Below are 24,501 nucleotides of genomic sequence, written 5' to 3' on the forward strand. Positions count from 1 at the left end.
ATCACCAAAATTTCAAAACATCATTACTATAAAAGCCCTAAATCAATTGTTCATAAAAACTCTAAAATCATGATTTTCAATAATTAAAAACCCTAGGTTATAAAATTTACAAAATCTGAAAATTATGATACTTATAAAATCTGAAATTATAAAGTTTAGTCATCAAAATACAACTTGATACTAATTAAATTACTTTCAACCAATAAAATCAAAATCCATAAATCAATAATTATAATTATACAAATTAATAAACAAAGGAGAGAGAAAATAAGACTAACCTTTTGGTGTGGGAAATTTTTGGGGATTAATGGGGTATTTATAGGAGAGAATGTTGTAGGGTAAGTAAGAAGATTGGGCCTCATAAAATTATTGGGCCAATTAGGTAAATGAAATGGACTAGGCTTTGTTTGTATGATCATGAATTGTAGAACATAGGTTCATAAAATAGTTTGTGCTAAAATAATTTTTGACCAATATTAATAATTTGAAACTTTTGTAATTAAATTCCGGAAAAGTACAAATAAATATTATAAATAAAATAAAATTTCATTTATAAAATATTTAAAAATACGGGGGATTACACCTACAATACCACAATTTTCACAGAAGGCCTCATTAGAATTATTATTAATTGCAGAAACATTAGCTACATTAGCAGTGCTCAGATTATCTAATTTTTGGCAAATAGAGGTTAGTTGAGCTTGCAAAAAGGATACAGAGTCGACACTGTGCTTCCCCTTGTTAGCAAATCCTCTAGGATTCCCATATTGGGAATTGTGTATCGCCATGTCTTCAATAACCTGACCTGCATCATCAACATTAAGATTCATAAATCTCCCACTAGCCGCAGAGTCTAAAATTATTCTAGAGGAATTTCCGATGCCGTTATAAAAGGCTTGGATTAACTTCCATTGCGCTAAATTATGGTGAGGGGATTCTCTTTGTAAGTCCTTGAACCTCTCCCAAGCCTCATATAAAGATTCATCGGCTTCTTGGGCAAAGTTCTGGATCGCACTCCGTAGTACTGTTGTTCTCTCTGCAAGATAATACTTGTTATAGAAATTCAAAACAAGAGTTTCCAAGTCAGTTATACCAAGTGTAGTTCTATTTAAGCCATTAACCACAATTTAGCTTTTCTAGTTAAAGAGAAGGGAAAGAGAATCTCCCTGATTTGGTCTTAAGTGACCCCGGCTTGCCTGATGGTGTTGCAATATTGACAATAGTCGGCAATGTGAAGATTCGGGTCTTCACCCTTGGCTCCACTGAATTGCTTCCTCTCTATCATCGTTATAAATTGAGGTTTAATTTCAAATTGAACCCCATCAAGAGCCGGAGTAGGGGTGAGATGTGGAAAATCCGTAAGCTTTGGTTGTGAATAATCACTAAGCTTCTTTGGAGCCGTCATCTCTGATTCTGCGTCTGATGATGTCTCTGAATCACTAGAACTAGTTGGAGGATTTCGGTGATTATTGTTATTATCACCAGAATCCGCCAGGATTTGCTTGTAGAGATTTTTCTGTCTATGGAAGGAACGTTCGATCTCAGGATCGAATGGGATGTAACCTGATCTTGAACACCTGGGCATAAACAAAAACTAGAAGCAAATATGAGATTTGTCTCAGAGAACTAACGCTCTCTGAGACAAAAAGGGAAATAATCTAGACTACAAAAACAATCAAAAATAAAAATAAAACCATTTCCCCGGCAACGGCGCCAAATTTTGACAGGGTAAAGTCGTATCCCCTAATCAAAAATAAATACCTAAGTCCTCTAACTAAATTAGATAGGGAAGTATGGTCGATCTTCACAAGGAAACAAGTCTTTCTATTCCTAATTAACTAAAATAATCTAGATTATGAAGTAAACTATATATAAGTTGAATATGTAACTAAACTATAAAGAATGAGAATAAGGAGAAAACAATATATAAAATGATCTAGGGCATAGGTTCACCAATAAATAATATTCCAGGGTAGAATATAATAATCATTCATCAATGCATATATTAATCAGATTATAAATGGCTTTCGCTACGTATTATAATCACACAATTAATTTACCGGTATTAAATCTCATCTTTCGAATCTCGACCTAACCATTTATAAATTAACCTGCCTATTGAAACTAGACCTAAACATCAATTCTCATCTGTCGAATCTCGAATCAATATTGTCAAACTCATGCATAAAAGATCAGGCCTAATCTAGTCACATAGCATTAAATCAATAAATAGGAAATTAAGATAGCATTGATAATTAACAACAATAAATTACCCCTTCATATTATTTATGGATCCCCATAAACCCTAGAAATAAAACTACTCACACATAATAAAATCTAAACTAATCAAAGTAATAAAGCAAGACATGATAAAAAGAATAAAGTAAATAACTAAGATTAAGAGAAGAGAAATCGTTACCAAAATAAATCTGGAATTAAGAGTAGAATTAAGAACAAAGGTATAAGAGAAACGAAATCTAAGAGAATAATTAAGAGAGTAAAGAAAGAGTAAAAAGGAGAAGAAGAGATCCTAAAATCGTATTACGGAGGAGTATTTATACTCCGTACAAAAATCCTAAACTAAAACAAATTAAAACGACGTTAAACGTCTCCTAAGAAATACACGCGCCCGATCGGGCGAGGCACCGCCCGATCAGGCGCGCCTTTTTTGCTCATTACTACTAATATCGCGCCCGGCCGGGCGCGTCACCGGGCGCCAGCCTTAACTTCTCTCGCCCGGCCGGGCGCCAGCCTCTTTGGCCGGGCGGCTCATTTGGGCCACTATTTGGACTACGATTGGGCTCCAACTCTTCGGGCCAATCTGGATTTCCTCTTTCGGTCTTGAATACACGGTCCAAATGCCTTGGTATCACCTATACCGAGCCCTTAATCACCGGTTCGATGGCTCTAACCGGCCCTGGGCTATAAACTCTGGTCGTGCTTCTCCAAAGCTCGTGATTGCTCCAAAATATCTCGGGAAAATACTTCAAAAGTGTAAATCCCTGCAAAAGTCAACCAAATCTATGAAAACACTAGAAAACACCAATTAGTAATAAAAGTGGCTCTAAAGAGCCAGAAATACTACTAATTATGACCAAGGGACGGGGGTAAAATACTATATAAAATAGACTTATCAACTTGCCAAGAAGGCAGCCGTCGAAGCCAAAGACTCCAAGAAAGGCGGGGTAAGACTGCCTGACTTTATGTGTTTGCATATATATACTTTTTTTTTGCTTGCCGGTTGGGTATACTTACCCTTGTTTGCTTCTCAAGACTCCGCCAAGTGAATTCCACGATCCTTCTCCAAGCTGCTCAAAAGGCAAGGAGACGATCTGGAGAAGACTCCGGCTGCCAAGGCCGCCAGGAAGGACCCTCCTCCCCAGAAACAATCTTCTGCCCAATCCAGTCGTCCAACGACCGGGGGCAAATCTGTAACACCCCAATAATTCTCTCTTAAAAACCTTTGAGAAACCTGTATATAACCTGAACAATTTCAAGAGAATTACTGGCGTGCTACCGCCACGTGTTCAAACGTTAAGGCTTTATCAGAAAATAGCAGCGGAAAAACTAAATCAGTTATAAATAAGTTTCAAAACCAACGAATGAAACCAAATTAAGTCATACAACTTGGAACCATTAATAATTCTGAATATATTACTTGACCTCACTGAATATATTAGCTTTCTAATAATTCTGAACCCACTAACGGAATAGTACACTTGTTCGAAGGACACCATTCCTTTCACGCTGCTCTCCCATACACCTTATCAAGAGTCTTAAAAGTCTTTCCAGCCAAGTCCTTTTGTAACTGCTTAGTCAAACCTTGCTCAAATCTTTGAGATTTCAACTCCTCAGTAGGAACTACTTCAGGAGCAAACCTCGACAAGTTCATGAACTTGTTATAGTACTCAGTAATCGACATATTATTCATTTGCAGATTGATAAACTCTTGAGCCTTTTGTTTCCTTAAGAATGGTGGATAAAACTTCTCCCTTAGTTTGGTTTTGAAACTCTCCCAACCAAAATTAGCCTCAGCACGAAGCACGTTTCCATTATCCCTCCACCAAATATCTGCCTCTTCCTTCAAATACATGGCAGCTTGATCCACTCTCATATTCACAGGACAATTCAAGCAGTAAAGATCTTATCGAACTCCCTAATCCAATTCTCCAGAAAAGTTGGGTCTCTACCTCCCTCAAAGTATGGTGGTTTGACTTGTGCAAGCTTCTTAAACATCTCACCAACAGGATCGGGATTATCACTGCGGTTTTGGTTCAAGTTCTCAGCTAGAAGCCTAATAGCATCAGCTAAAGCATCGTTGTTAGCCATCCTCCTTCTCTGCCTAGAAATGCAACACACTCTCAGGCCGACATCAACACGAAAGAACTCACTTGCTCAATAAATCACATTCATAATCATCAAATATATATATTAAGGTAGAAAGGTGGACACGGCCACACAATCGCCCCTAATAATTCTCTCTTAAAAACCTGTGAGAAACCTGTATATAACCTGAACAATTTTAAGAGAATTACTGGCGTGCTACCGCCACGTGTTCAAACGTTAAGGCTTTATCAGAAAATAGCAGCGGAAAAACTAAATCAGTTATAAATAAGTTTCAAAACCAACGAATGAAACCAAATTAAGTCATACAACTTGGAACCATTAAGGCCCTTATTCAAAACCCAATAAAAGTAGTAAGTGATTAAATTCAGTGTTCAAATAAATTCAAACCCAAAAGAAATAGTGTCGAATAAAATCGAATTAAAATAAATTCAAACTTGCAAAAGAAATAAAATGCAAACAACCAACTATCACAAATTAATACTTACAAAAATTTCCAGCAATATAAATTTGATTAAAAGTTCTTAAAACTTCATTAAAAACATGTTTTTATGCTTAATTAATCAATAGAAATCCAATAGGAACAAAAGCCCCAATTTAATTAGTCATAAGAACCCTAAAATCCCAATTTAAATAAATTGAAACCCTAGGTTTTAAAATTATAAAATCTGAAAATTATAACAACAATTATAATCTGAAATTATTAGTTTAAAACATAAAAACATGATTTTGATACTAAAAATATAAAATTTATACTATAAAATCAAAACCCAAAACTAATTAATCAAACATTAAGCATAAAAAAAACTTCGTTAAAAATCAAAAACTGCACAAGAATACAAGATGATTGGGTAGAGATTCAAAGAGTAAATAATGCTCTCGACTAAAGAAAACCCTTTCCCGCAACCTGCGATCTCTGCTGAGGAACAGGATCTGCTTGCTAGATCAAACAAAAAATCGAAAAGAAAAATCAACCATTTGGTATTTGGTAACCAAAACAATAATGTTATGGATACTGTTATGGAAGATGAGGGAATCCAGGAACCAGGCCAGTCGATGCCTATTGCTCCTCACTCTTTTGGAGATCGGATTCAAAGCCATCAACAGAGTCCACATATGGAAGACTTGACTCTGAGCGATGATGATGAAGTATCTGATGACGATATGGCTCCGGAAGAGATACTTCATGATAATCGATGCCCTGCTATTTTGCTGACAAAGGAGGAAAAGCGACGAATGCGCAAACCATGGAAACTTTCTCTGATCATTAAGATGTTTAGCGGAAGTGTAGGATATATGGGGCTTATGCGAAAATTGAAGAAGAAGTGGAACTTTAAGGGGGATCTGACATTGACATATATTGGCTGTAAGTATTTTATAGCTAGATTTACCAATGTTGCTGATTACAACTATGTTTTAGCCCAAGGCCCCTGGATGATTGATGACAACTATCTCACAATCAGGAAGTGAGTTCCTAATTTCATCCCTGATGAATCCCCAGTCAAAGTGCTCACAGTTTGGGTGCGGATTCCTAACCTATCGGTCGAATATTTTGATGCAAACTTCCTGCAAAAAATTGGTGGTAGGATTGGCAAAGTCCTGAGAATTGACAAAACTACTGCTAATGCTGAGAGAGGTCAATTCACTAGATTAAGCGTGGAGATTGACCTTACAAAACCCTTACTGTCAAAATTTTGGTTAAAGGGTAGATTTTGGAGGATCCAATACGAAGGAATTCGTATGGTTTGCTATAGTTGAGGTAAGATGGGACATGCGGCTGATTCATGTGATCAAGAAAAACTCATCAATGGCAATGATGCTATGGAGTCAGAAGATCATAATCAAGGGAGGCAATTGGCTGAAAAGCAAGCCAAAGAAAGACCAGAAAACACTGAATCCTTTGGTTCTTGGATGCTAGTTAAGAAACCGACTAGGAAAAAACCGGGGAAGCAGGACAAATTGCAGCTTGGTTCGAAGGCTAACACCAATTCAGGAGGTGCAGGCCCGGAGGGTCAAGAACACAATGCCAAGAATGGAAACAACTTGAAAAGTGGTCAACCTTCAAGCGGGAACAAAGGATCGGGCTCAAGATTTTCCATTCTGGAACCGGAAAATCAATTTGAAATTCCGGATATTCAGAAGGGTGAGAATGAGGGGCGTATTTTTAGGGATAATAATTTCCCTTTAAATGAAACGATAAATCTTGGAGATGATTCTCATTTATCTAATGGAATTGGGAATAATCCCAAATCTTTTAATGTAGGCAAGCCAACCCCAAAAACATGCCATCCAAAAATACCACCAAAAAGGCCCAAACTGCAGCCAATGAAAAGCCCAAAAAGCCTACTCAAATATTGAAAGAGATTAATATGAATATTCCAAAAGATATCGAGATGACCTCTAATGATATCTTGAAGCAAGGAAAGGAAAACACAGACGCTATCTCCCAAGCTAGCACCTTTGTTCCTGAAACGCCCCACTCAAAGATCCCAAGTCCAAATCAAGATGAATTTGTTGTCCCTCGAGACAACAATCCCACCTTCTTTGAACCCAGAGGTAATCACCTTGAAGGTTCCATCAGACAAGAACCTTTGTATGGGGAGGCCAATGGATGGTCCATACATGGTCATAGCGACCCCCCTGACGCACATCTTAGAGGTCCGGATGGACACTCACTTCGAACCAAGCCCGGAACCCCCGGAATTAGTCATAACATTGTTACTCCCCAATGAAATCACTAGATTACTAAGGCTAATTCATCAAGCTTTTATGTCTGAGTTCCCAAATTCTGTTTCTTTAATGGAAGACGACCTCAATTTTATGGCAACTAACACCTCACCTATTTCTTGTTTGGTGTGGAATGTTCAAGGAGCGGGAAGCCGTTCATTTATCTCTTCTCTTAAAGAGATCATTCGGGTAAACCAACCAAATGTGCTTACCTTAGTGGAAACACACATGGGGGGGAACAAGCTGAAAAAATCTCCAAAATTTTGGGTTATAGCGGTCATACTCGTGTGGATGCCTAAGGGTTTAGTGGAGGTATTTGGGTGTATTGGAAGCCGGATCTGGTATTTGTTGACCCAATCATCAATCATGAACAACATATCACTATGGATATTAAACGGGTTGGGGGAAAACCTTGGTACTTCTCGGCCATTTATGCTAGCCCTGACCCAGTTAAGAGGCAAGATTTATGGTGTGATCTAAAAAACTTTGCTGCTACTCACAATAAGCCATGGATGATAGCTGGTGATTTCAATGACACTAGATTTCCAAGTGAAAGAAATCGTTCATGCTCAGAGACAAATAGAAGATCTGCTAGATTTAATGATTGGATAAATGAAATGGACCTTATTGAAGTTGAATTTGCTGGAGCTGCCCATACTTGGGCTAGAGGGCTCACACCTGAGACATGGACTTCTGCCAGATTGGATAGGGCATTATGTAATGCTGAATGGGGGTTAACGTTCGAGGCTGCTAGTGTCAAACATCTCCCTGCCATCTCCTCTTATCATTTCCCCTTGTTTATTAATCCGAATGGATTTGTTCCTCTACAACAAATGAACAAACCTTTTCGATTTCAAGCCACATGGCTTACTCACGAAAATTTTCATAATTTCCTGGAAGATCATTGGCATAATTCGAAACCTCTTATTCCAGCTCTCTCGAAATTAGCTGCTGATTTACAGAACTGGGACAGAGAGGTGTACCACAATATATTCAGGAAAAAAAGGAGTTTAATTGCGCGTATTGCTGGAATTCAGAAAGCCATGACGGTAGACCCTCATCGAGGTTTAATTAAACTTGAAGCGACCTTGAGACGGGAGCTGGATGAAGTTCTAGATGAAGAGGAAATGTATTGGTATCTGTAGGGAATAAATTCAAGCCTTAAATCCCACTAGCTCGAACCCCACTGTGATCATACACTAAAGTACGGTGGCATTCAAAAGGGAAGAAGATAGAGCAAAAGAGTCGCCAATAAGTTTTTTAGGAACTTGTAAACCGTTCACGAGGTGAAGGTTACACCCCTTAACGATCCAAGAGATCGTCAACTCCATAAGGTCATGAACCAAATAAGGGTTCGGGGATGAAGGTACAAATCCAACCTAAAAGAGATTGAACCTGCCCTAATAATAGGCCTCTACTTTATTCTGATTGTATTCATGTGCGCTTTCTGATTAACATGCAATCAATAGGTTAACCCTAAACCTGTTTAATCTATGTTGGTTGAATTTAATGCACAAATAAATCTATTATTGGCGATCACTTGAATTATAATCACAATTAACCCTAAACAAGATTATTAAATATCTTATTAAGCGTGATTACAAGTACAAATTCCCTTTAAACATACATAAAAGGCGTGATCAAGCAATAAAGAATAAATAATGTATATCAAGCAACAATAATAATCATAATAATAATCATGAATAATAATTATAATAATATCATCATAGATAAAATAATCATCATCAAAATAATAATAATAATCATAAATTATAACAATTATAATCGCAATCATGTTCATGTTAATATTAAAGCATAATAAACATAGCAAGATCCTAGGCATGATACTAACAAGATTAATAACAAACCCTAGCATGTCACTAAGCAATAAAAATCAAATCTTTAACCCTAACATGATACTAACATGAACAAACATTAGGAAGAACATAGGAAGCATCATAGGAATCGTATTTAATATTAAAATTACCCTAGACATGATACTAGGAATATCATAATAACAATATAAACATGATTTCTACATCATAATATCAATTAAAACCATTAAACTACTTACTTTGATGCCTCGTACCTCTTTCTAATAGAAAAATACACACGTTAGTAACTTCAAGGAAAATAATAAACAAACAATTAAATTAAATAATTGAAAGAGAGATTTGGGACCAAACCCTCAGAAATTAAACCTTTCATGTCTAGGGCGAAGGCAACTTCGAATATGGCTAGGTGTTTCTAGATCTTGTGAATGCGGAATTTTGTATAAGAAAATCAAAGTTTAGAGGAAAGATGAATGAGGGAGATGAATGAAAGAATGCTAATTAAAACTAATTGTTGAAGAAAACATGTGAATGAGGAGAATTGGTGAATGATAGATGTAGATGATGGATGATAAATGAAAACGGAGTTTTTAATACGATATTTATAGAGAAAATCAGCCAAAAAAGATAAATTAACAAAACAGAGTATGACGCTCCAGAAACAGAGATGGCGCCAACTCTGGCTAGCTGGCGCTAGGCACCAGCCTTAGCGCCAGGCGCCAGGCCTGGTTCTAGGAGCCAAGGCTTGGGGTTGGACGCCAAGCTTGATTTTAACGCGTTTTCGAAAATCCGATAAGTTTACCGTACTGGAGGATAAAATAATATAATTCCTTCGAAAATGCTATTTGATTTTGATTAAAACTCTGAAAAGTCAACAAAGTCAACTTATCAATGCTAATTGAATTAGGAATGAAAAGAACCTTCTAGAAGAATCTAGAAGACTAAAACCATTCCTAATTGCATTAGGAATGATAAATCATATTAGGCCCTCCCCTAGATCATTGGGCCGTACATAAAGCTCAAACCGGGCCCAGTTTAGTAAATTGGCCATAACTTCCTCAATATTCATCGGAATTGGGCTTATAATATATCGTTGGAAAGGTCTTGTCAAGCCCCATCCAACTACACCACTATTGGACCCATATCATGGACCAACCAAACTGGATTGGCTGTTTTCTTAAAATAAAGTTTTCAAAAACAGAGAGAAGAGAAAAGAAATAAAAACTTTCCGCAACGCTAGACCTTTCCACACTTTCGTTTCATTTGATTATGTCGACGTGAAAGGTACTCATCACTGGGTTTGGTTTTAGGGAGACACAAATAGGTGTCTACAGTATCAAAAGGCTCGGGTTGAATGGATCAAGAATGGTGACCGAAACACCTCTTTCTTTCATTTAAGCACTGTGACTCGCAGGTGGAAAAATAAAATAGTCGCTTTAAAGGATGAGGAAGGAAATTAGTGTCACAATTCTGATGAAATAAAGGGAAGAGTTGTGAATTATTTTTCCCAACTTTTCTCTGATGATGGTTATGATGGTACTTTCGACATTCCAAATGATGTATTCCCTCAACTACCTGCCAAGGAATGGGAGTTTGTTTCGAGACCTTATGTGACTTTGGAGATTGATGAAGTAATCAAGAATATGGGCTCGTTAAAAGCACCCGGTCCTAACGGTTTCCAGGCACTATTTTTCCAGAAAAATTGGGAAACAGTCAAGGGTAAGGTGTACAAGGCTGTAGGGAATAATTTCAAGCCTTTAAAATCCCACTAGCTTGAACCCCACTGTGATCATACACTAAAGTACGGTGGCGTCCAAAAGGGAAGAAGATAGAGCAAAAGAGTCGCCAAAAAGTTTTTTAGGAACTTGTAAATCGTTCACGAGGTGAAGGTTACACCCCTTAACGATCCAAGAGATCGTCAACTCCATAAGGTCATGAACCAAATAAGGGTTCGGGGATGATGGTACAAATCCAACCTAAAAGAGATTGAACCTGCCCTAATAATAGGCCTCTACTTTATTCTGCTCGTATTCATGTGCGCTTTCTGATTAACATGCAATCAATAGGTTAACCCTAAACCTGTTTAATCTATGTTGGTTGAATATAATGCACAAACAAACTATTATTGGCGATCACTCGAATTATAATCATATTAACCCTAACAAGATTATTAATTATCTTATTAAGCGTGATTACAAGTACAAATTCCCTTTAAACATGCATGAAAAGGTGATCAAGCAATAAATAATAAGCATCAAGCAACATAATAAATAAAAAATCATGACAATAATGAATATCATAATCATAGCAATCATAAATATCAATAATCATAATTATAACAATATTCATGTTAAAGCATAATAAAAGTAAGATCCTAGGCATGATACTAACAAGATTAATAACAAACCCTAGCATGTCACTAAGCAATAAAAATCAAATCTTTAGCCCTAACATGATACTAACATGAATAAATATTAGGAAGAACGTAGGAAGCATCGCAGGAATCATAATAAGCATATTTGATATTATAACCTTTTCCCTAAACATGATACTAGGAATCATAATAACAATATAAACATGATCATAACATCAATTAAGCAATTAAAGTACTTACTTGGATGCTTCGTACCTCTTTCTAATAACAAAATACACGCGTTAGTAACTTCAAGGAAAATAATAATCAAAACAATTAAATTAAATAATTGAAATAGAGAGATTTGGGACCAAACCCTCAGAAATTAAAACCTCTCACGCCTAGGGCGAAGGCAACTTCGAATATGGCTAGGTGTTTCTAGATCTTGTGAATGCGGAATTTTATATGAAAAAGCAAGAAAGAATTGAAAAGAATGCTAAAAAAAAGAATGTTTTTAATTAAGAATCGATGAAAGAAAACTTGTGAATGAAGAGAGTTGGTGAATGAAAGATGTAGATGATGAAGATAGTTGGTGAATGAAAGATGTAGATGATGAAGATAGTTGGTGTATGAAAATGGAGTTTTTAATACGATATTTATAGAGAAAATCAGCCAAAAAAGATAATTTAACAAAACAGAGTCTGAAGATCGCAAAACAGCATTGGCGCCAACCCTGGCTAACTGGCGCCAGGCACCAGTGGCTAGCGCCAGGCGCCAATGGCTAGTGTCTGGCGCCAAGCCTGGTTCCAGGCGCCAAGGCCTGGGGTTGGACGCCAAACTGGATTTCAACGCGTTTTCGAAAATCTGATAAATTTACCGTACTGGAAGATAAAATAATATAATTCCTTCGAAGATGCTATTTGATCTTGATTAAAACTCTGAAAAGTCCTAATCGAATTAGGAATGAAAAGAACCTACTAGAAGATTCTAGAAGTCTAAAACCATTCCTAATTGCATTAGGAATGATAAATCATATTAGGCCCTCCCCTAGATCATTGGGCCGTACATAAAGCTCAAACCGGGCCCTGTTTAGTAAATTGGCCATAACTTCCTCAATATTCATCGGAATTGGGCTTATAATATATCGTTGGAAAGGTCTTTGCAATCCCCATCCAACTACACCACTATTGGACCCATATCATGGACCAACCAAACTGGATTAGCTGTTTTCTTAAAATAAAGTTTTCCAAAACAGGGAGAAAGAAAAGAAATAAAAACTTTCCGCAACACTAGACCTTTCCACACTTTCGTTTCATTCGATTATGACTCGACCTGAAAGGCACTCATCACTGGGTTTGGTTTTGGAGAGACACAAATGGGTGTCTACAAAGGCAGTCTTGGATGCTCTTGAAGGTCGTGGCTTACCTAAGAGTTTAAATGAAACTCACATTGTGTTGCTGCCAAAGATAGATGCCCCTGAAAATCCTTCTCAGTTTAGACCAATTGGACTATGCAATGTGGTATATAAAATGATCACAAAGGTGTTAGTTAATCACATAAAACCTCTCCTCCCGAAGCTCATCTCCAATACTCAAGGTAGTTTTGTCCCGGGGAGACAAATCACGGATAATATCGTGATTGTGCAAGAAGTCATTCATACCATGAAGAAAAAACAAAGTGGTAAAGGTTATATGGCAATAAAAATTGACTTTGAAATGGCTTATGACCGTCTTTGTTAGACTTTCATTCGAGATACTCTACTCCAAATGAACCTTCCTTACTTGACTGTGGAGGTTATTATGGAATGCATCACCACCGCCTCCATGAAAGTGTTATGGAATGGAGAACCATCCTCTAGCTTCACTCCGTCTCGTGGCATTAGGCAAGGGGATCCGCTTTCACCCTACCTTTTTGTTATGTGCATGGAAAGACTATATCAAATAATTGAGGAGGCTATCATAGTTAATCGATGGAAGCCCATTTGTGCAAGCAGAGATGGTCCCCTCCTCTCCAATCTGTTCTTTGCAGACGACATCATCCTATTTGCCGAAGCCTTAACTGAACAAGCATTGGTAATTTCAGATTGCTTAAATCGGTTTTGTTCGGCATCGGGACAAAAAGTCAGCCTTGCGAAGTCTCGAGTCTATTTTTCTCATAATGTGGATGATACGGCTCAATCAGAATTCTCCTCAAATCTGGGTATGGAGATCACTGCAGACCTTGGTATGTATTTAGGTATGCCCACAATTTCGAGTAGAGTCACTCGGGACACTTTCAACCACCTATGTGAAAAGATTGATAGGAGGTTGTCGGGTTGGAAAACCAAATACCTATCTCTGGCAGGGAGAATCACTTTGGCCAAGTCGACACTCTCTTCCTTAGCTTACTACTCAATGCAAACTGCCAAAATTCCTAAGTCCACTTGTGATGAAATTGACAAGAAGACAAGAAGGTTTATTTGGGGAGGGACTGATGAGGAACGCAAAATTCATTTAGTGGCCTGGGAAAATTTGCAGAAATCGAGAGCTCAAGAGGGTATTGGTATATGGTCTGCTCATCAAGCAAATGCTGCTTTTTTGGCCAAATTGGGGTGGAGAATGCTTACTAACCCTGATGCTTTATGGTCCCGAGTATTGCGTGCTAAATATTGCAAAGGTAGATGTGATTCAGATATGTTTGAACCGCGTCAAGGAATGTCCAATGTTTGGAAGGGTATCTCGGAGAATGCGAAACATCTATGTGAAGGCATAAGAGTGGCAGTGGGTAATGGCACCAAAACTCTCTTTTGGGATCATCGTTGGGTATCATCTACTCCTTTATTCAATCTAGCTACTCAACCGATTCCCCAAGAGATTTTGGGTTCGACAGTTGAAGAGATGTGGGAACCGGGGCTTGGCTGGAAATGGGATCAATTTGGGCATTTACTTGATCAAGATACCCTGAAATTGATTCAAGCTCACGAAGTGAATGAAGAACCAGATGTTGAAGACCTGTTTTATTGGAATAATTCGCCAAAGGGACGGTTCACCATAAAATCAGCTATTCAAATTATTCGAAAGGAAAGTTCAAGCTTGGATGAAGATGTTTGGGACCTGGTTTGGCAAGCACCTGTCCAGCAACGAATTCGAGCTTTTATGTGGCTAGCATGCCATGATAGATTGATGGGAAATGTCAATAGGTATAAGCGCAAGCTTACTAGCTCCCCTACTTGTTTCACTTGTGGTGGAGCAAATGAATGTTCCTTGCATATCCTTCGAGATTGCCCTGCAGCAAGGAGTGTGTGGAGAAGAGTAGGTGGAAGAAGTAACTCTACTTTATTCCACCAAGGTAATCTAAAGGAATGGTTAACAGCTAATTTGGAACCGAATGATGATGATGAGGAAGAAGGGTGGCCAACCTATTTTGGTGTAACTATTTGGTGGTTATGGAGATGGAGAAATCTTCGTATTTTTGCTGATGGGAAGGACATACCTGTTGACTTTGGTGCATTTTTGAAGGTTCGATTTGAGGAAGCCTGGCGCAGCATATACGAGAATCCTATTGCAAACACTCAAAGCAACATTGTAGGCAAGATTGAGAAGAATATACAGTGGATAAAACCCAACTATGGCTGGTATGCGTTGAACACGGATGGGGCTGCCAAAGGGTCTCCAGGAGCAGCTGGGGGTGGTGCTATCATTCGAAATCATGAGGGGGAGTATATCTCTAATTTTGCTGCTAATTACGGGTGATGCACAACCTTTAGAGCTGAAGTTATGGCGCTGGTCAGAGGACTGGAACTCGCACGAAATTTACAAATTAGCAAGCTTCAAATCCAACTAGACAATCAAGCATGTGTTCAAGCTTTGAGGGATGAGTCCCATATTAGAGGTGAGTGTGCTCATCTGCTTTCTCGCTGCCACAATCTGCTTAATAAGGACGATTGGGAGGTGGTTGTGGTGCACGTGTTCCGTGAGGGCAATCGCGCTGCTGACTAGCTCGCCAATCGTGGAGTGGCTCAATCAGATAATCTTGTTATTCTAGGTAGTGCTCCCAGGGAACTTCGTAGGATTCTTAGTGAGGATGTTCAAGGAGTGGCTTTCCCACGCTTTGTTCCTCCTTGATAGGTTGTTTGGTTTATTTTTTCTGTTTTATTTGGTTTTTTCCTCATTAGCAAAAAAAAAAAAAAAAACAAAACTGCCCGAAAATCATATTTAGAGGCTGAATTTGGCCACTAGAGGGTGGTTCTCACTACCAAAGGTAGTGAGTCTTTCTTAAAACATTGTTTCCACATGGAAAACACTACTTTTTTGTCAAAATCGGATGAGTTCAGAACCTGATCGGGATTAATATTAACGAACCAAAATCTAAACATTAAAACACGAATTTACGTGTTCAAAATAATCTGGAATTGAGTTAAACTAATTAGCAGTATAATCACCAAAATTTCAAAACATCATTACTATAAAAGCCCTAAATCAATTGTTCATAAAAACCCTAAAATCATGATTTTCAATGATTAAAAACCCTAGGTTATTAAATTTACAAAATCTGAAAATTATAACATTTATAAAATCTGAAATTATAAAGTTTGATCATCAAAATACAATTTAATACTAATTAAATTAATTTCAAACAATAAAATCAAAACCCATAATCAATAATTATAATTACACAAATTAATAAAACAAAGGAGAAAGAAAATAAGACTAACCTTTTGTGTGGGGAAATTTTTGGGGATGTCTGGGGTATTTATAGGAGAGAGGGTAGTAGGGTAAGTAGGGATATTGGGCCTCATTAAATTAATGGGTCAATTAAGAAAGTAAACTGGGTTTGGTTTGTTTGTTGAACATAAATTATAGAAGGAAGGTTCATAAAAAGTTCTTTGTAATAAAATCGTTTATCAACCCTAAAAATAATTTGAAACTTTTGAAATTAAATTCCGGAAAAATACAAATAAATATTATAAATAATATATAATTTCATTTATAATATATTTAAAAATATGGGGGATTACAAAATCGCCTGTTGCGATGAGAATTCTGAGCGAAAGCTCAGAGCGCTCACAGCTGAAAGCGCCGGATGCCTCTACGGCATCGAAGGGTGGCGAGCCACCTAATGTTGCAGCCGGTGCGGCAACACCTGGGGAGGAGCAGAAGCCTGCGCCCCATCCGTATACCCAAGGTAAGGGACGGATTGAAATACCTTGGCCACTTGATTTCATGAGAATCAAGACTAAGGTTGATCCCTCTGGAGGGTCAGCCAGCAGCCGGCAACGGATGAATGCCAACTATGCTGCCTCTTTCTCACAGAGTACTACTTTTGATGCAGGTCTGACTTCTGACGAGCCGGATCTTGCGGGCTTTGCAAAACAGATGGTGAGGACCCTCACCCGGTCAGAAAAGAACTCCATACCTGATCTGCAGGTAGTGGACTTCGACCGGATAATGGGCCAATTGGCTGAGGTAATGAATCCCACAACCTCGATATCTTTTATCTTTAATTCTTCTAAGTAACTCATAATCCGGTTGCTCTTGTCTCAGGTGATGGTGAGAGTGGATGGCCTCCGGGGCCCCTTCAGGCGGAAACAAGAAGAGGTAAATGACGCCAAACAGAGGGCCCTTGAAAACCTCAACTCTGCTGAATATGCTAATTATATGTGTGATTTAAAGATTAAAGCAGTAGAGTTGAAACAGGAGGAGCTGATCCGGAGTTTGACGGCTGCAAACGACGAAGCTAACAGCCGGGCTGATGACCTTGATAAGCAACTGAAGGATGCCAAGTCAGACCTCAAGGTATTAGAAGATGTTGATAAGGAAAACGCCCAACTCCGAGCAGACGTTTCCCGTCTAGGGATGGAGCTTGTCAATCTGCGAAACAAGCAGTCGGACGAGCTTGCCCAAGAGCAAAAACGGCTGACGGAGGAGAATGAGTGCGACAACCTGGCCCGGCTGAAGATCACATGGAGCCTCCTTTACCCAGACATAGACTTTGAGGTCTATAAGCTGAGGTATGATTACGCCACTGAGGTGTATGACGCCCAGCTACTGGGTGATGCTCCACCGCCTCGCTTCAAAGATTGGGCTGCTGAGCAGGGATATGAAGTCTCTGATAACGAGGAGCCGGCGGATGAGCATAACGAAGGCCAAACCAGCCAAACTCAGCCGGAGCAGCAGCATCCACCTCAGCCTTAGGCGGGCCTCCCAAACTTCTGCGGCAATATGACAACTATTTTCTGATCCGGCTTGTATGTCGTGCTTTGTTTTATCTTTACCAACCATGGGGTTGGGTTAACAATTTTATTTTTTGTTTCTTCACCGGATGTGATTCCGGCTAACACTAATTCTGGCCTTTGTGCCATTTTTAATATTAATGAAGTATTCTGACTCAGTCGGTGTTTATATATGTTTGCGTTTGAGTTTTTCAATTTGAATTTTGCATACGTTTGCAATTCTTTAATATTTTGCCTAACTTAAAAAAACATGCGGCAATTTGCAATCCGGGTGCTCTTGCCCCTGGGCGGCTGTGTGGTTGGTTTTATTTCAAATTGATTGATTGGCTTGAAAACACTTGATACTAGGAGAAGTATGGAGTGTTTTTAGGCCAATCAATCACAATGGTGATTGCCCCAAACCAAGTGCACAGCCGGCCATTAGAGCGGGTGCTTTGAGCTTCTTACCCAGGCGGTTATATTCCGTCTGGGGTTAACACATAGCCATTACACATAACCTTTTGCCCCAATAGGGGGAGTGAGTGCAACTTTGGAATAAATAACCTAAGTGAGAACTTCAGCCGATGACCGACTGATGCCTCAGGGCATCCGGTATTCGGTAACTTAATCGTTCTTTAGATTATTCTGGTCAGACGGCTATGAGCTGACCAATTTGGTCGTTCAATCTTCACCATCTGCATCGGTACATAGAACCGACGAATAGTCCATTCTCTGCGACGATTGCACCCGGAGGGGTGTCGCCGGACGCCTTTGTCCATGTTGGGACAGGCGGTTTTATAAAATAAGCAACCATCCGACAATATTGGCCTTTGGTCTTGTTTGAGACCGGTTGTATAGCCGCTAAGCGTTTTTGTGCTTAGTTTTTAATCGAACTTAGTTGGTTGAACGAATAGTCCGTCTGAGTATTACCCAGGCGGACAAGCAATTGTTAATTTAAACCAAGTATCAAACGTAACTAATTAAACAAAGAGTCCATCTGAGCTTTACCCAGGTGGACTAGCAATTATTAAATTACACTAAGTATCAAACTTATTTATTTAAACAAAGAGTCCGTCTGAGTTTTACCCAAGCGGACAAGCAATTATAACATTCAACTAAACTAAGTATCAAACTTAGTTAGTTAAACATAGGGTCCGTCTGGGTATTGCCCAATCGGACGAACAATAAAAATGGCAAAATAAATCTGCAAACAAAGCCTGAATTTTCATTAATTGACTTACTGTTTACAAAAAAATATATATTCTCAGAAGTAGTACTTTTTTAGATTATCTACATACCAAGTTCTAGGCAGGCGGCGACCGTCTGGGGTTTCCAGACGGTAGGTGCCGTTCCTGACCTCTTCATAGATCCGGTAGGGGCCTTCCCAATTAGGGGTTAGCTTCCCAGCCTCATTGGCCCTACCGGTTGCCTCCATTTTTCGTAACACAAAGTCATCTACTTTCAGAGGGCGCTTGTGCACTTTCTTGTTGTAAGCTCTGGTCATTCTCAGACGGTATATCTCATGGCGTAGGGCAGCGTTGCCCCTGCGTTCCGGGAGGGAGTCCAATGCCAGCCGCATGGCCTCCCAATTTGCCTCTTCATCATAGAGCATGACTCTGAGAGTCGGCTCGTAGTGCTCAATGGGCAAGACGGCTTCAGCTCCGTATACCATAAGAAATGGGGTTTCTCCGGTTGCCCCTTTAGCAGTAGTCCGGATGGCCCATAAGACATGAATTAATTCTTCTGCCCATAAACCACCGGCTCTTTCAATTTTCTTTTTAATGCCGTCTGAGATGAATTTGTTGAAGGCTTCAACCTGGCCGTTTGCTTGGGGTCGGCCGACTGATGCAAAACAATGTGAAATACCCTGATCTCCCAACCAAGTCTTGAGCTGGGGGGTCTCAAACTGAGGGCCATTATCAAACACCATAGACATAGGTACCCCAAACCGGGTAATGATGTTCTTCCAGATGAAAGAGATGACATCCTTTGTCTTGATGTTCTTAACCGGCTCAGCTTCTACCCACTTGGTGAAATAATCCACAACCACCAAAATGTAGCGCTTTCCGCCTAGAGCAGGCGTATAAGGACCCAAGATATCCATGCCCCTTTAGCGAATAGGACTGGGCTGTGGATTGCCGTCAGATCAGTAGCCGGGCGGTGAATAAGTTGGCCAAACCTCTGGCATTTGTCACATCTCTTCACCAACTCTTTAGTGTCTGCTTCAAGAGTAGGCCAAAAGTAATGCCGCCTGGCTCTGACGGCTAGGGACCTGCCGCCTATATGAGAGGTACAGTACCCAGCATGCAATTCTTCGAGAACTTATTTCCCCTTTTCTGGGGTAACACACTTCAATAGAGGTTTGAGGAAACCCGCCTTGAAGAGCTCTCCGTTTCTTAACTCGAAGTTTGCTGCTCGTTTTTTCATGATGGCTGCCTCCTGTGGTGAATCAGGAAGTTTGCCGTCTGCTAATTATGCCCGGATACCATCCATCCAGGTAGAGCTTCGGTCTAAGATTCCAATGGGCTCTTCATGTATGCTTCTTTATTCAAGAACTTCCCAAAAGACCGACCGAGGCGTATCACAGCAGGCGGATGAAGCTAATTTGGACAACGCATCCGCCTGGTTATTAGTTGACCTAGGCACTTAATTCAGACGGAATTCCTCAAGTGCCCCAGCCTCTTCTTTGACTGCCTGAAGATATTTGATCATAGCCGGATGAGTTGCCTCATATTTTCCCTCATACTGGCTAACAACCAACTGTGAATCAGAATAGGCGTCAATTTTAGTTGCCCCTGCTGCCTTACACATGCGGATTCCGGCTAGCAGGGCTTCATACTCCGCCTCGTTATTTGAGGCCTGAAATTTAAACCGCAGTGCATATTCAAATCTGTCCTCCTCAGGGGATTCATATATAATTCCTGCACCGCAGCCGTTCTTCGTTGAGCTTCCGTCTACATACACTTTCCAAACCTGGTCAATGTTGTCCGGTTGCACCGGTCGTGTCATTTCAACAATGAAGTCGGTAAACGCCTGACCTTTCACTACCTTTCTAGGTTCAAAAGTGATTTCAAGACTTTGCATTTCAATAGCCCATTTCAACATTCTGTCGGATGACTCCAAAGTAGACATTGGCCGCTTGAGGGGCTGGTCGGTGTAGATTACCACCGGATGAGCCAGAAAATACGGTTTCAATTTCCTGAAAGCCATATACAGGGCAAGGCCAAATTTTTCTACCATGGGGTACCGGAGCTAAGCATTTTTTAGAACATGGCTAATGAAATAGACCGGAAGCTGAACACCGTCTCTTTCAGCAAGGAGAACGGCACTGAGGGCATGATCTGAGACGGCTAGGTACATGTATAACACCTCTCTAGACAGAGGACTAACAAGCCTTGGCAAAGAATGCAAGTGTTCTTTCAGCCGTTGGAAGGCCGCCTCAGCATCATCCCCCCATTCAAATCTGGTCTTCTTCCTGATTGCTTGGAATAAGAAAAGGCATTTGTCACCTGACCGGCTGAGGAATCTCCCCAAGGCCGCTAGGCAACCGGTTAGTCTCTGTGCTTCCTTGACAGTGCGGGGTGACTTCATGTCAATTACCGCCTGTATCTTCTCAAGGTTAGCCTCTATCCCCCTTTGATCAATCAGGAATCCGAGAAACTTCCCAGACTCAACACCAAAGACGCATTTCTTAGGATTTAACATAACCTTATGCCGCCTGAGTGTGGTGAAGGTTTCTCGGAGATCAGTAAGGTGATCCTCCTGCTGCTTGGATTTGACTATCATGTCATCAATATATGCCTCTACATTCCTCCCAATTTGATTAATAAAGACCGTATTAATCATCCGTTGGAACGTAGCCGGCGCATTTTTCAAGCCAAATGGCATCACAGTGTAACAGAATAACCCCTGATCAGTGACGAAGGCCGTCTTTTCTTGATCTTTCTTCCATAGGGGTATCTGATGGAAGCCGGAATAGGCATCCATAAAACTCATCAAGGCATGCCCGGCTGTCGAATCGACCAAACTGTCAATCTTAGGAAGCGGATAACTGTCCTTGGGACATGCCTTGTTGAGATCTGTGTAGTCAACACACATACGCCAGGTACCATTCGACTTCTTTACAAGCACAACATTCGCCACCCAGTCGGGGAAATTACATGGCCGAATGAACACAACATCCATCAGCTTTTTAACTTTGGCAGCTGCCGCCTGACTTCTTTCCTCGCCGTGATTTCTTTTCTTTTGCTGGATGGGCTTCTTTTTAGGATCCACGGTGAGTTTGTGGACAACAAGATCTGGGCTGACGCCTGTCATCTCTTCCACTTCAAAGGCAAAATTGTCTTTGAATTCTTTCAGCAGAAGGTGCAAGTCTGCACCCAACTTAACAAAAGCAACTGTCCCAACCTTCACGGTACGCTCCGGACGGCTGTCGTCCAGAGGTATATCAATATGTTCACCAGCCGGTTGGGGACGGAGCTCATCTGACCGTTCACCGGTCAGTGATTGCTATTTTTTCTCTTTCTTCACCTCCACCAGCAGAGGGGCCTTTCTTTTCTTACCAGCTGCTGGTGGGGCTGGTACTTGGTCGACATCCTTGACATTGTCAAGGTATATTGGTTCCTGTCCTTCTGGGGCCACAGTATCTTTGACGGCTGAGAGATAGCACTCCCGGGCCGTCTTCTGATCCCCATTCAAGGAACCAACGGAGCCGTCATCCCTCTCATACTTGATGAGCATGAGGGAAGGGATGATTACAGCCTTGGCTTCGCTGAGGGTTGGCCGGCCCAAAATAATGTTGTAGGCGGTCAGCTCCTCAACGACCAAGAACTTGACGACCAAGTGTCGCCCTTTTCCTTTCTCACCCAGCCGGATTGGTAAATCAACCCTTCCGACTGGGTAAACCATTCCACCCCCAAAGCCAACTAAGGGGTGGGTAACCGGATGCAAGCTGCTGTCATTTTATTTCAGCTTTTGCAGGCACCGGAGGTTGATGATGTCTGATGAGCTGCCGGTATCAATAAGGATCCGTCAAACCAGCTGGTTGGCAACCTTACATTCAATGACGACCGGGTCATCATGCGGACGGCGAACACTGCCCCTGTCCTTCTCAGTGATCAGAACGTCTGGGAAGGAGGAGCTTGCAGACGCCTGCCCATCATCAACTTTGTCCATCTTTCGAAGATGGCTCTTGGTGCCCCGGATGGTAGGGCCACCACATGAGAACCCGCCTGCTATTGTGTAGACCGGCTCCTTGTCGGTATCCGAGCTACTAGCAGGCTGGGGGGGTAGTCTTAGAGAACTGACCCTTGTTCTTCTTCTTTGCCCCGGCTGGGGACATAGAAATGTAGGACTTCAGCATCCCCTTGTCAGCCAGACGGTCCAACGCCCGTTGAAGGCTGAAGCAGTTGTTGGTGTCATGGCCAACTTCCTCATGGTATTGGAAAATTTTATTTTTGTTCCTTGATTGAATGGAACTTTTCATTGGATTCAGCTTCTCTAGGGACAGCCGGTCCTTAATTTCCATGAGGATGGAGTTGCAGTCCTTGTTAAACTCGTACTTAGGGACGTACGGTTTAAATTCTTTCTTCTTCTTCTGGGACGGCTAGTCAGAATCACTAACCGCCCAGATTTCTTTTCTCTTCTTGCTCTCTTCTTTCGTTTTGGCCGGTTGAGCAGGCCGGCTGTCTTTCTGTTTGTCAGACTTTTTGGAGTCTGACTGATTACCAGGCGTGCAGAGGTCGGTTGCTTGAATATAGCTTTCCGCCTCCCTCAGGGTCGCCTGTAAAGTGAAAGCCCCTTTTTTGACTAGGTCGAACTTAAAAGTCGACCCGTCTCTCAGACCTTTGAAAAAGTCTGTAAAAGCTACCTCATCAGACAGTCCTTGAATCTGAATTCTAATCAGATTGAACCGCCTGACATAGGAGCGCATCCCTTCTCTCTCCCCCTGCTTAATGGTGCTCTAGTCCAAGCTTGTTTTCTTAGCAGGGATGTTCATTGAGAAGTTGGAAGCAAACAGGAAGGCAAGCTTCCTAAAACTATCAATGGACCCGGCTGGCAAATTGCCAAACCATTGTTGGGAATTGCCCTTCAATGTAGCCGGGAAGCAACGACACCAAGTGGCATCATCCAACCCTTGCAAGTACATGAGGTTGGTGTAAGCCATGAGGTGATCTTACGAATTGGTGGTACCATCATAGGTACCAACCAATACATTCTTAACCTTGGCCGGCTAGGCCGCCTCGGTTATCTCCCGGGTGAACGTAGAAGGTTGTTCTCCCAGGCGGAGCAGACGAAGCTGCCAGTCCAGTGGCTGGACATTGTGGTATGCCGCCTGACCTCCGAAGAGAGTCGGCTGCATATAGTAAGGTGGGTACTGACCGTAGACCTGAGAAGGTACGTATGGTGCAGTCCCGATCATCTGAGGGCTAGAGTTGACGGTATTACCGACTGTCTGACTCTCATGCAAGGAAGGTGCATTCCCTGCAGAAGTATTGTTAAAGCTGTCTGGAAAATTCGACGTAAAAGCCGATTCAGACAACTGTTGATTTCTCTTCCGGTTGATAATCTCCCGGGCATCAAGAGTTGATTTTTTACTTCCCACCGGCTGCTGAGTCCGGCGGGTGTTGTTGGTATTCCTCTTAGGAAGAAGAATTTTTGACCAATCAATGGTCCCGGCTGCCTTCTCCTTTGGATGAGGAGTGGGCTGCCGTTCTCTGACTGACTTCCCCTTTTATAGAGGAGTCTTCTTGGCCGACTGACCTTTACTTGGGCCAGCCCGGCTCTGGGTGATCAGCTCTTTAATTTCACCCTTGAAACTTGTCATGAATCTCATGAGTTCGTCTCGGGTGACAGGTGTTGATCCAGCTGCCGTATGGGTTTCCCCTTCTGGCTGCCTAGGGGGTTGACTTGTACCCGCCTGGGAGGCACCCCGCTCCAGAGTGTCTCTTGGCCGGATGCGCTTGGTTCTGAGAGAGTCATCATCGGCTGTAAAGGTTTCGACCTGAGGATCTTCATCCTCCTAGTCTGTAAAGACTTCTGGGTCATCGCCCAGA

The 24,501-nt window shown here is 41.0% G+C and overlaps 1 protein-coding gene and 1 non-coding gene across 2 annotated transcripts; both read left to right on the forward strand.

Annotated features, from left to right (window-relative positions):
- The first annotated feature begins 918 nt into the window (after nucleotides 1-918).
- On the forward strand, nucleotides 919-1,025 carry LOC145561072 (small nucleolar RNA R71). The gene has a single exon (XR_014093656.1). It is a non-coding gene; the product is annotated as a small nucleolar RNA R71 (small nucleolar RNA).
- A 6,429-nt stretch (nucleotides 1,026-7,454) lies between these two features.
- Nucleotides 7,455-8,216, forward strand: LOC145557758 (uncharacterized). Its single transcript, XM_081618931.1, has one exon. It carries the CDS (start codon nucleotides 7,455-7,457, stop codon nucleotides 8,214-8,216), a length of 762 nt encoding a protein of 253 aa, XP_081475057.1.
- The last annotated feature ends 16,285 nt before the right edge of the window (nucleotides 8,217-24,501 follow it).

The sequence above is a fragment of the Chenopodium album genome, chromosome 9 (genome assembly GCF_948465745.1).
Source record: "Chenopodium album chromosome 9, dcCheAlbu1.1, whole genome shotgun sequence".
Classification (NCBI taxonomy): domain Eukaryota; kingdom Viridiplantae; phylum Streptophyta; class Magnoliopsida; order Caryophyllales; family Amaranthaceae; genus Chenopodium; species Chenopodium album.

Coding starts and splice junctions, on each gene's coding strand:
- LOC145557758 (XM_081618931.1), top strand. CDS start 7,455: ATGGATATTAAACGGGTTGGGGGAAAACCTTGGTACTTCTCGGCCATT.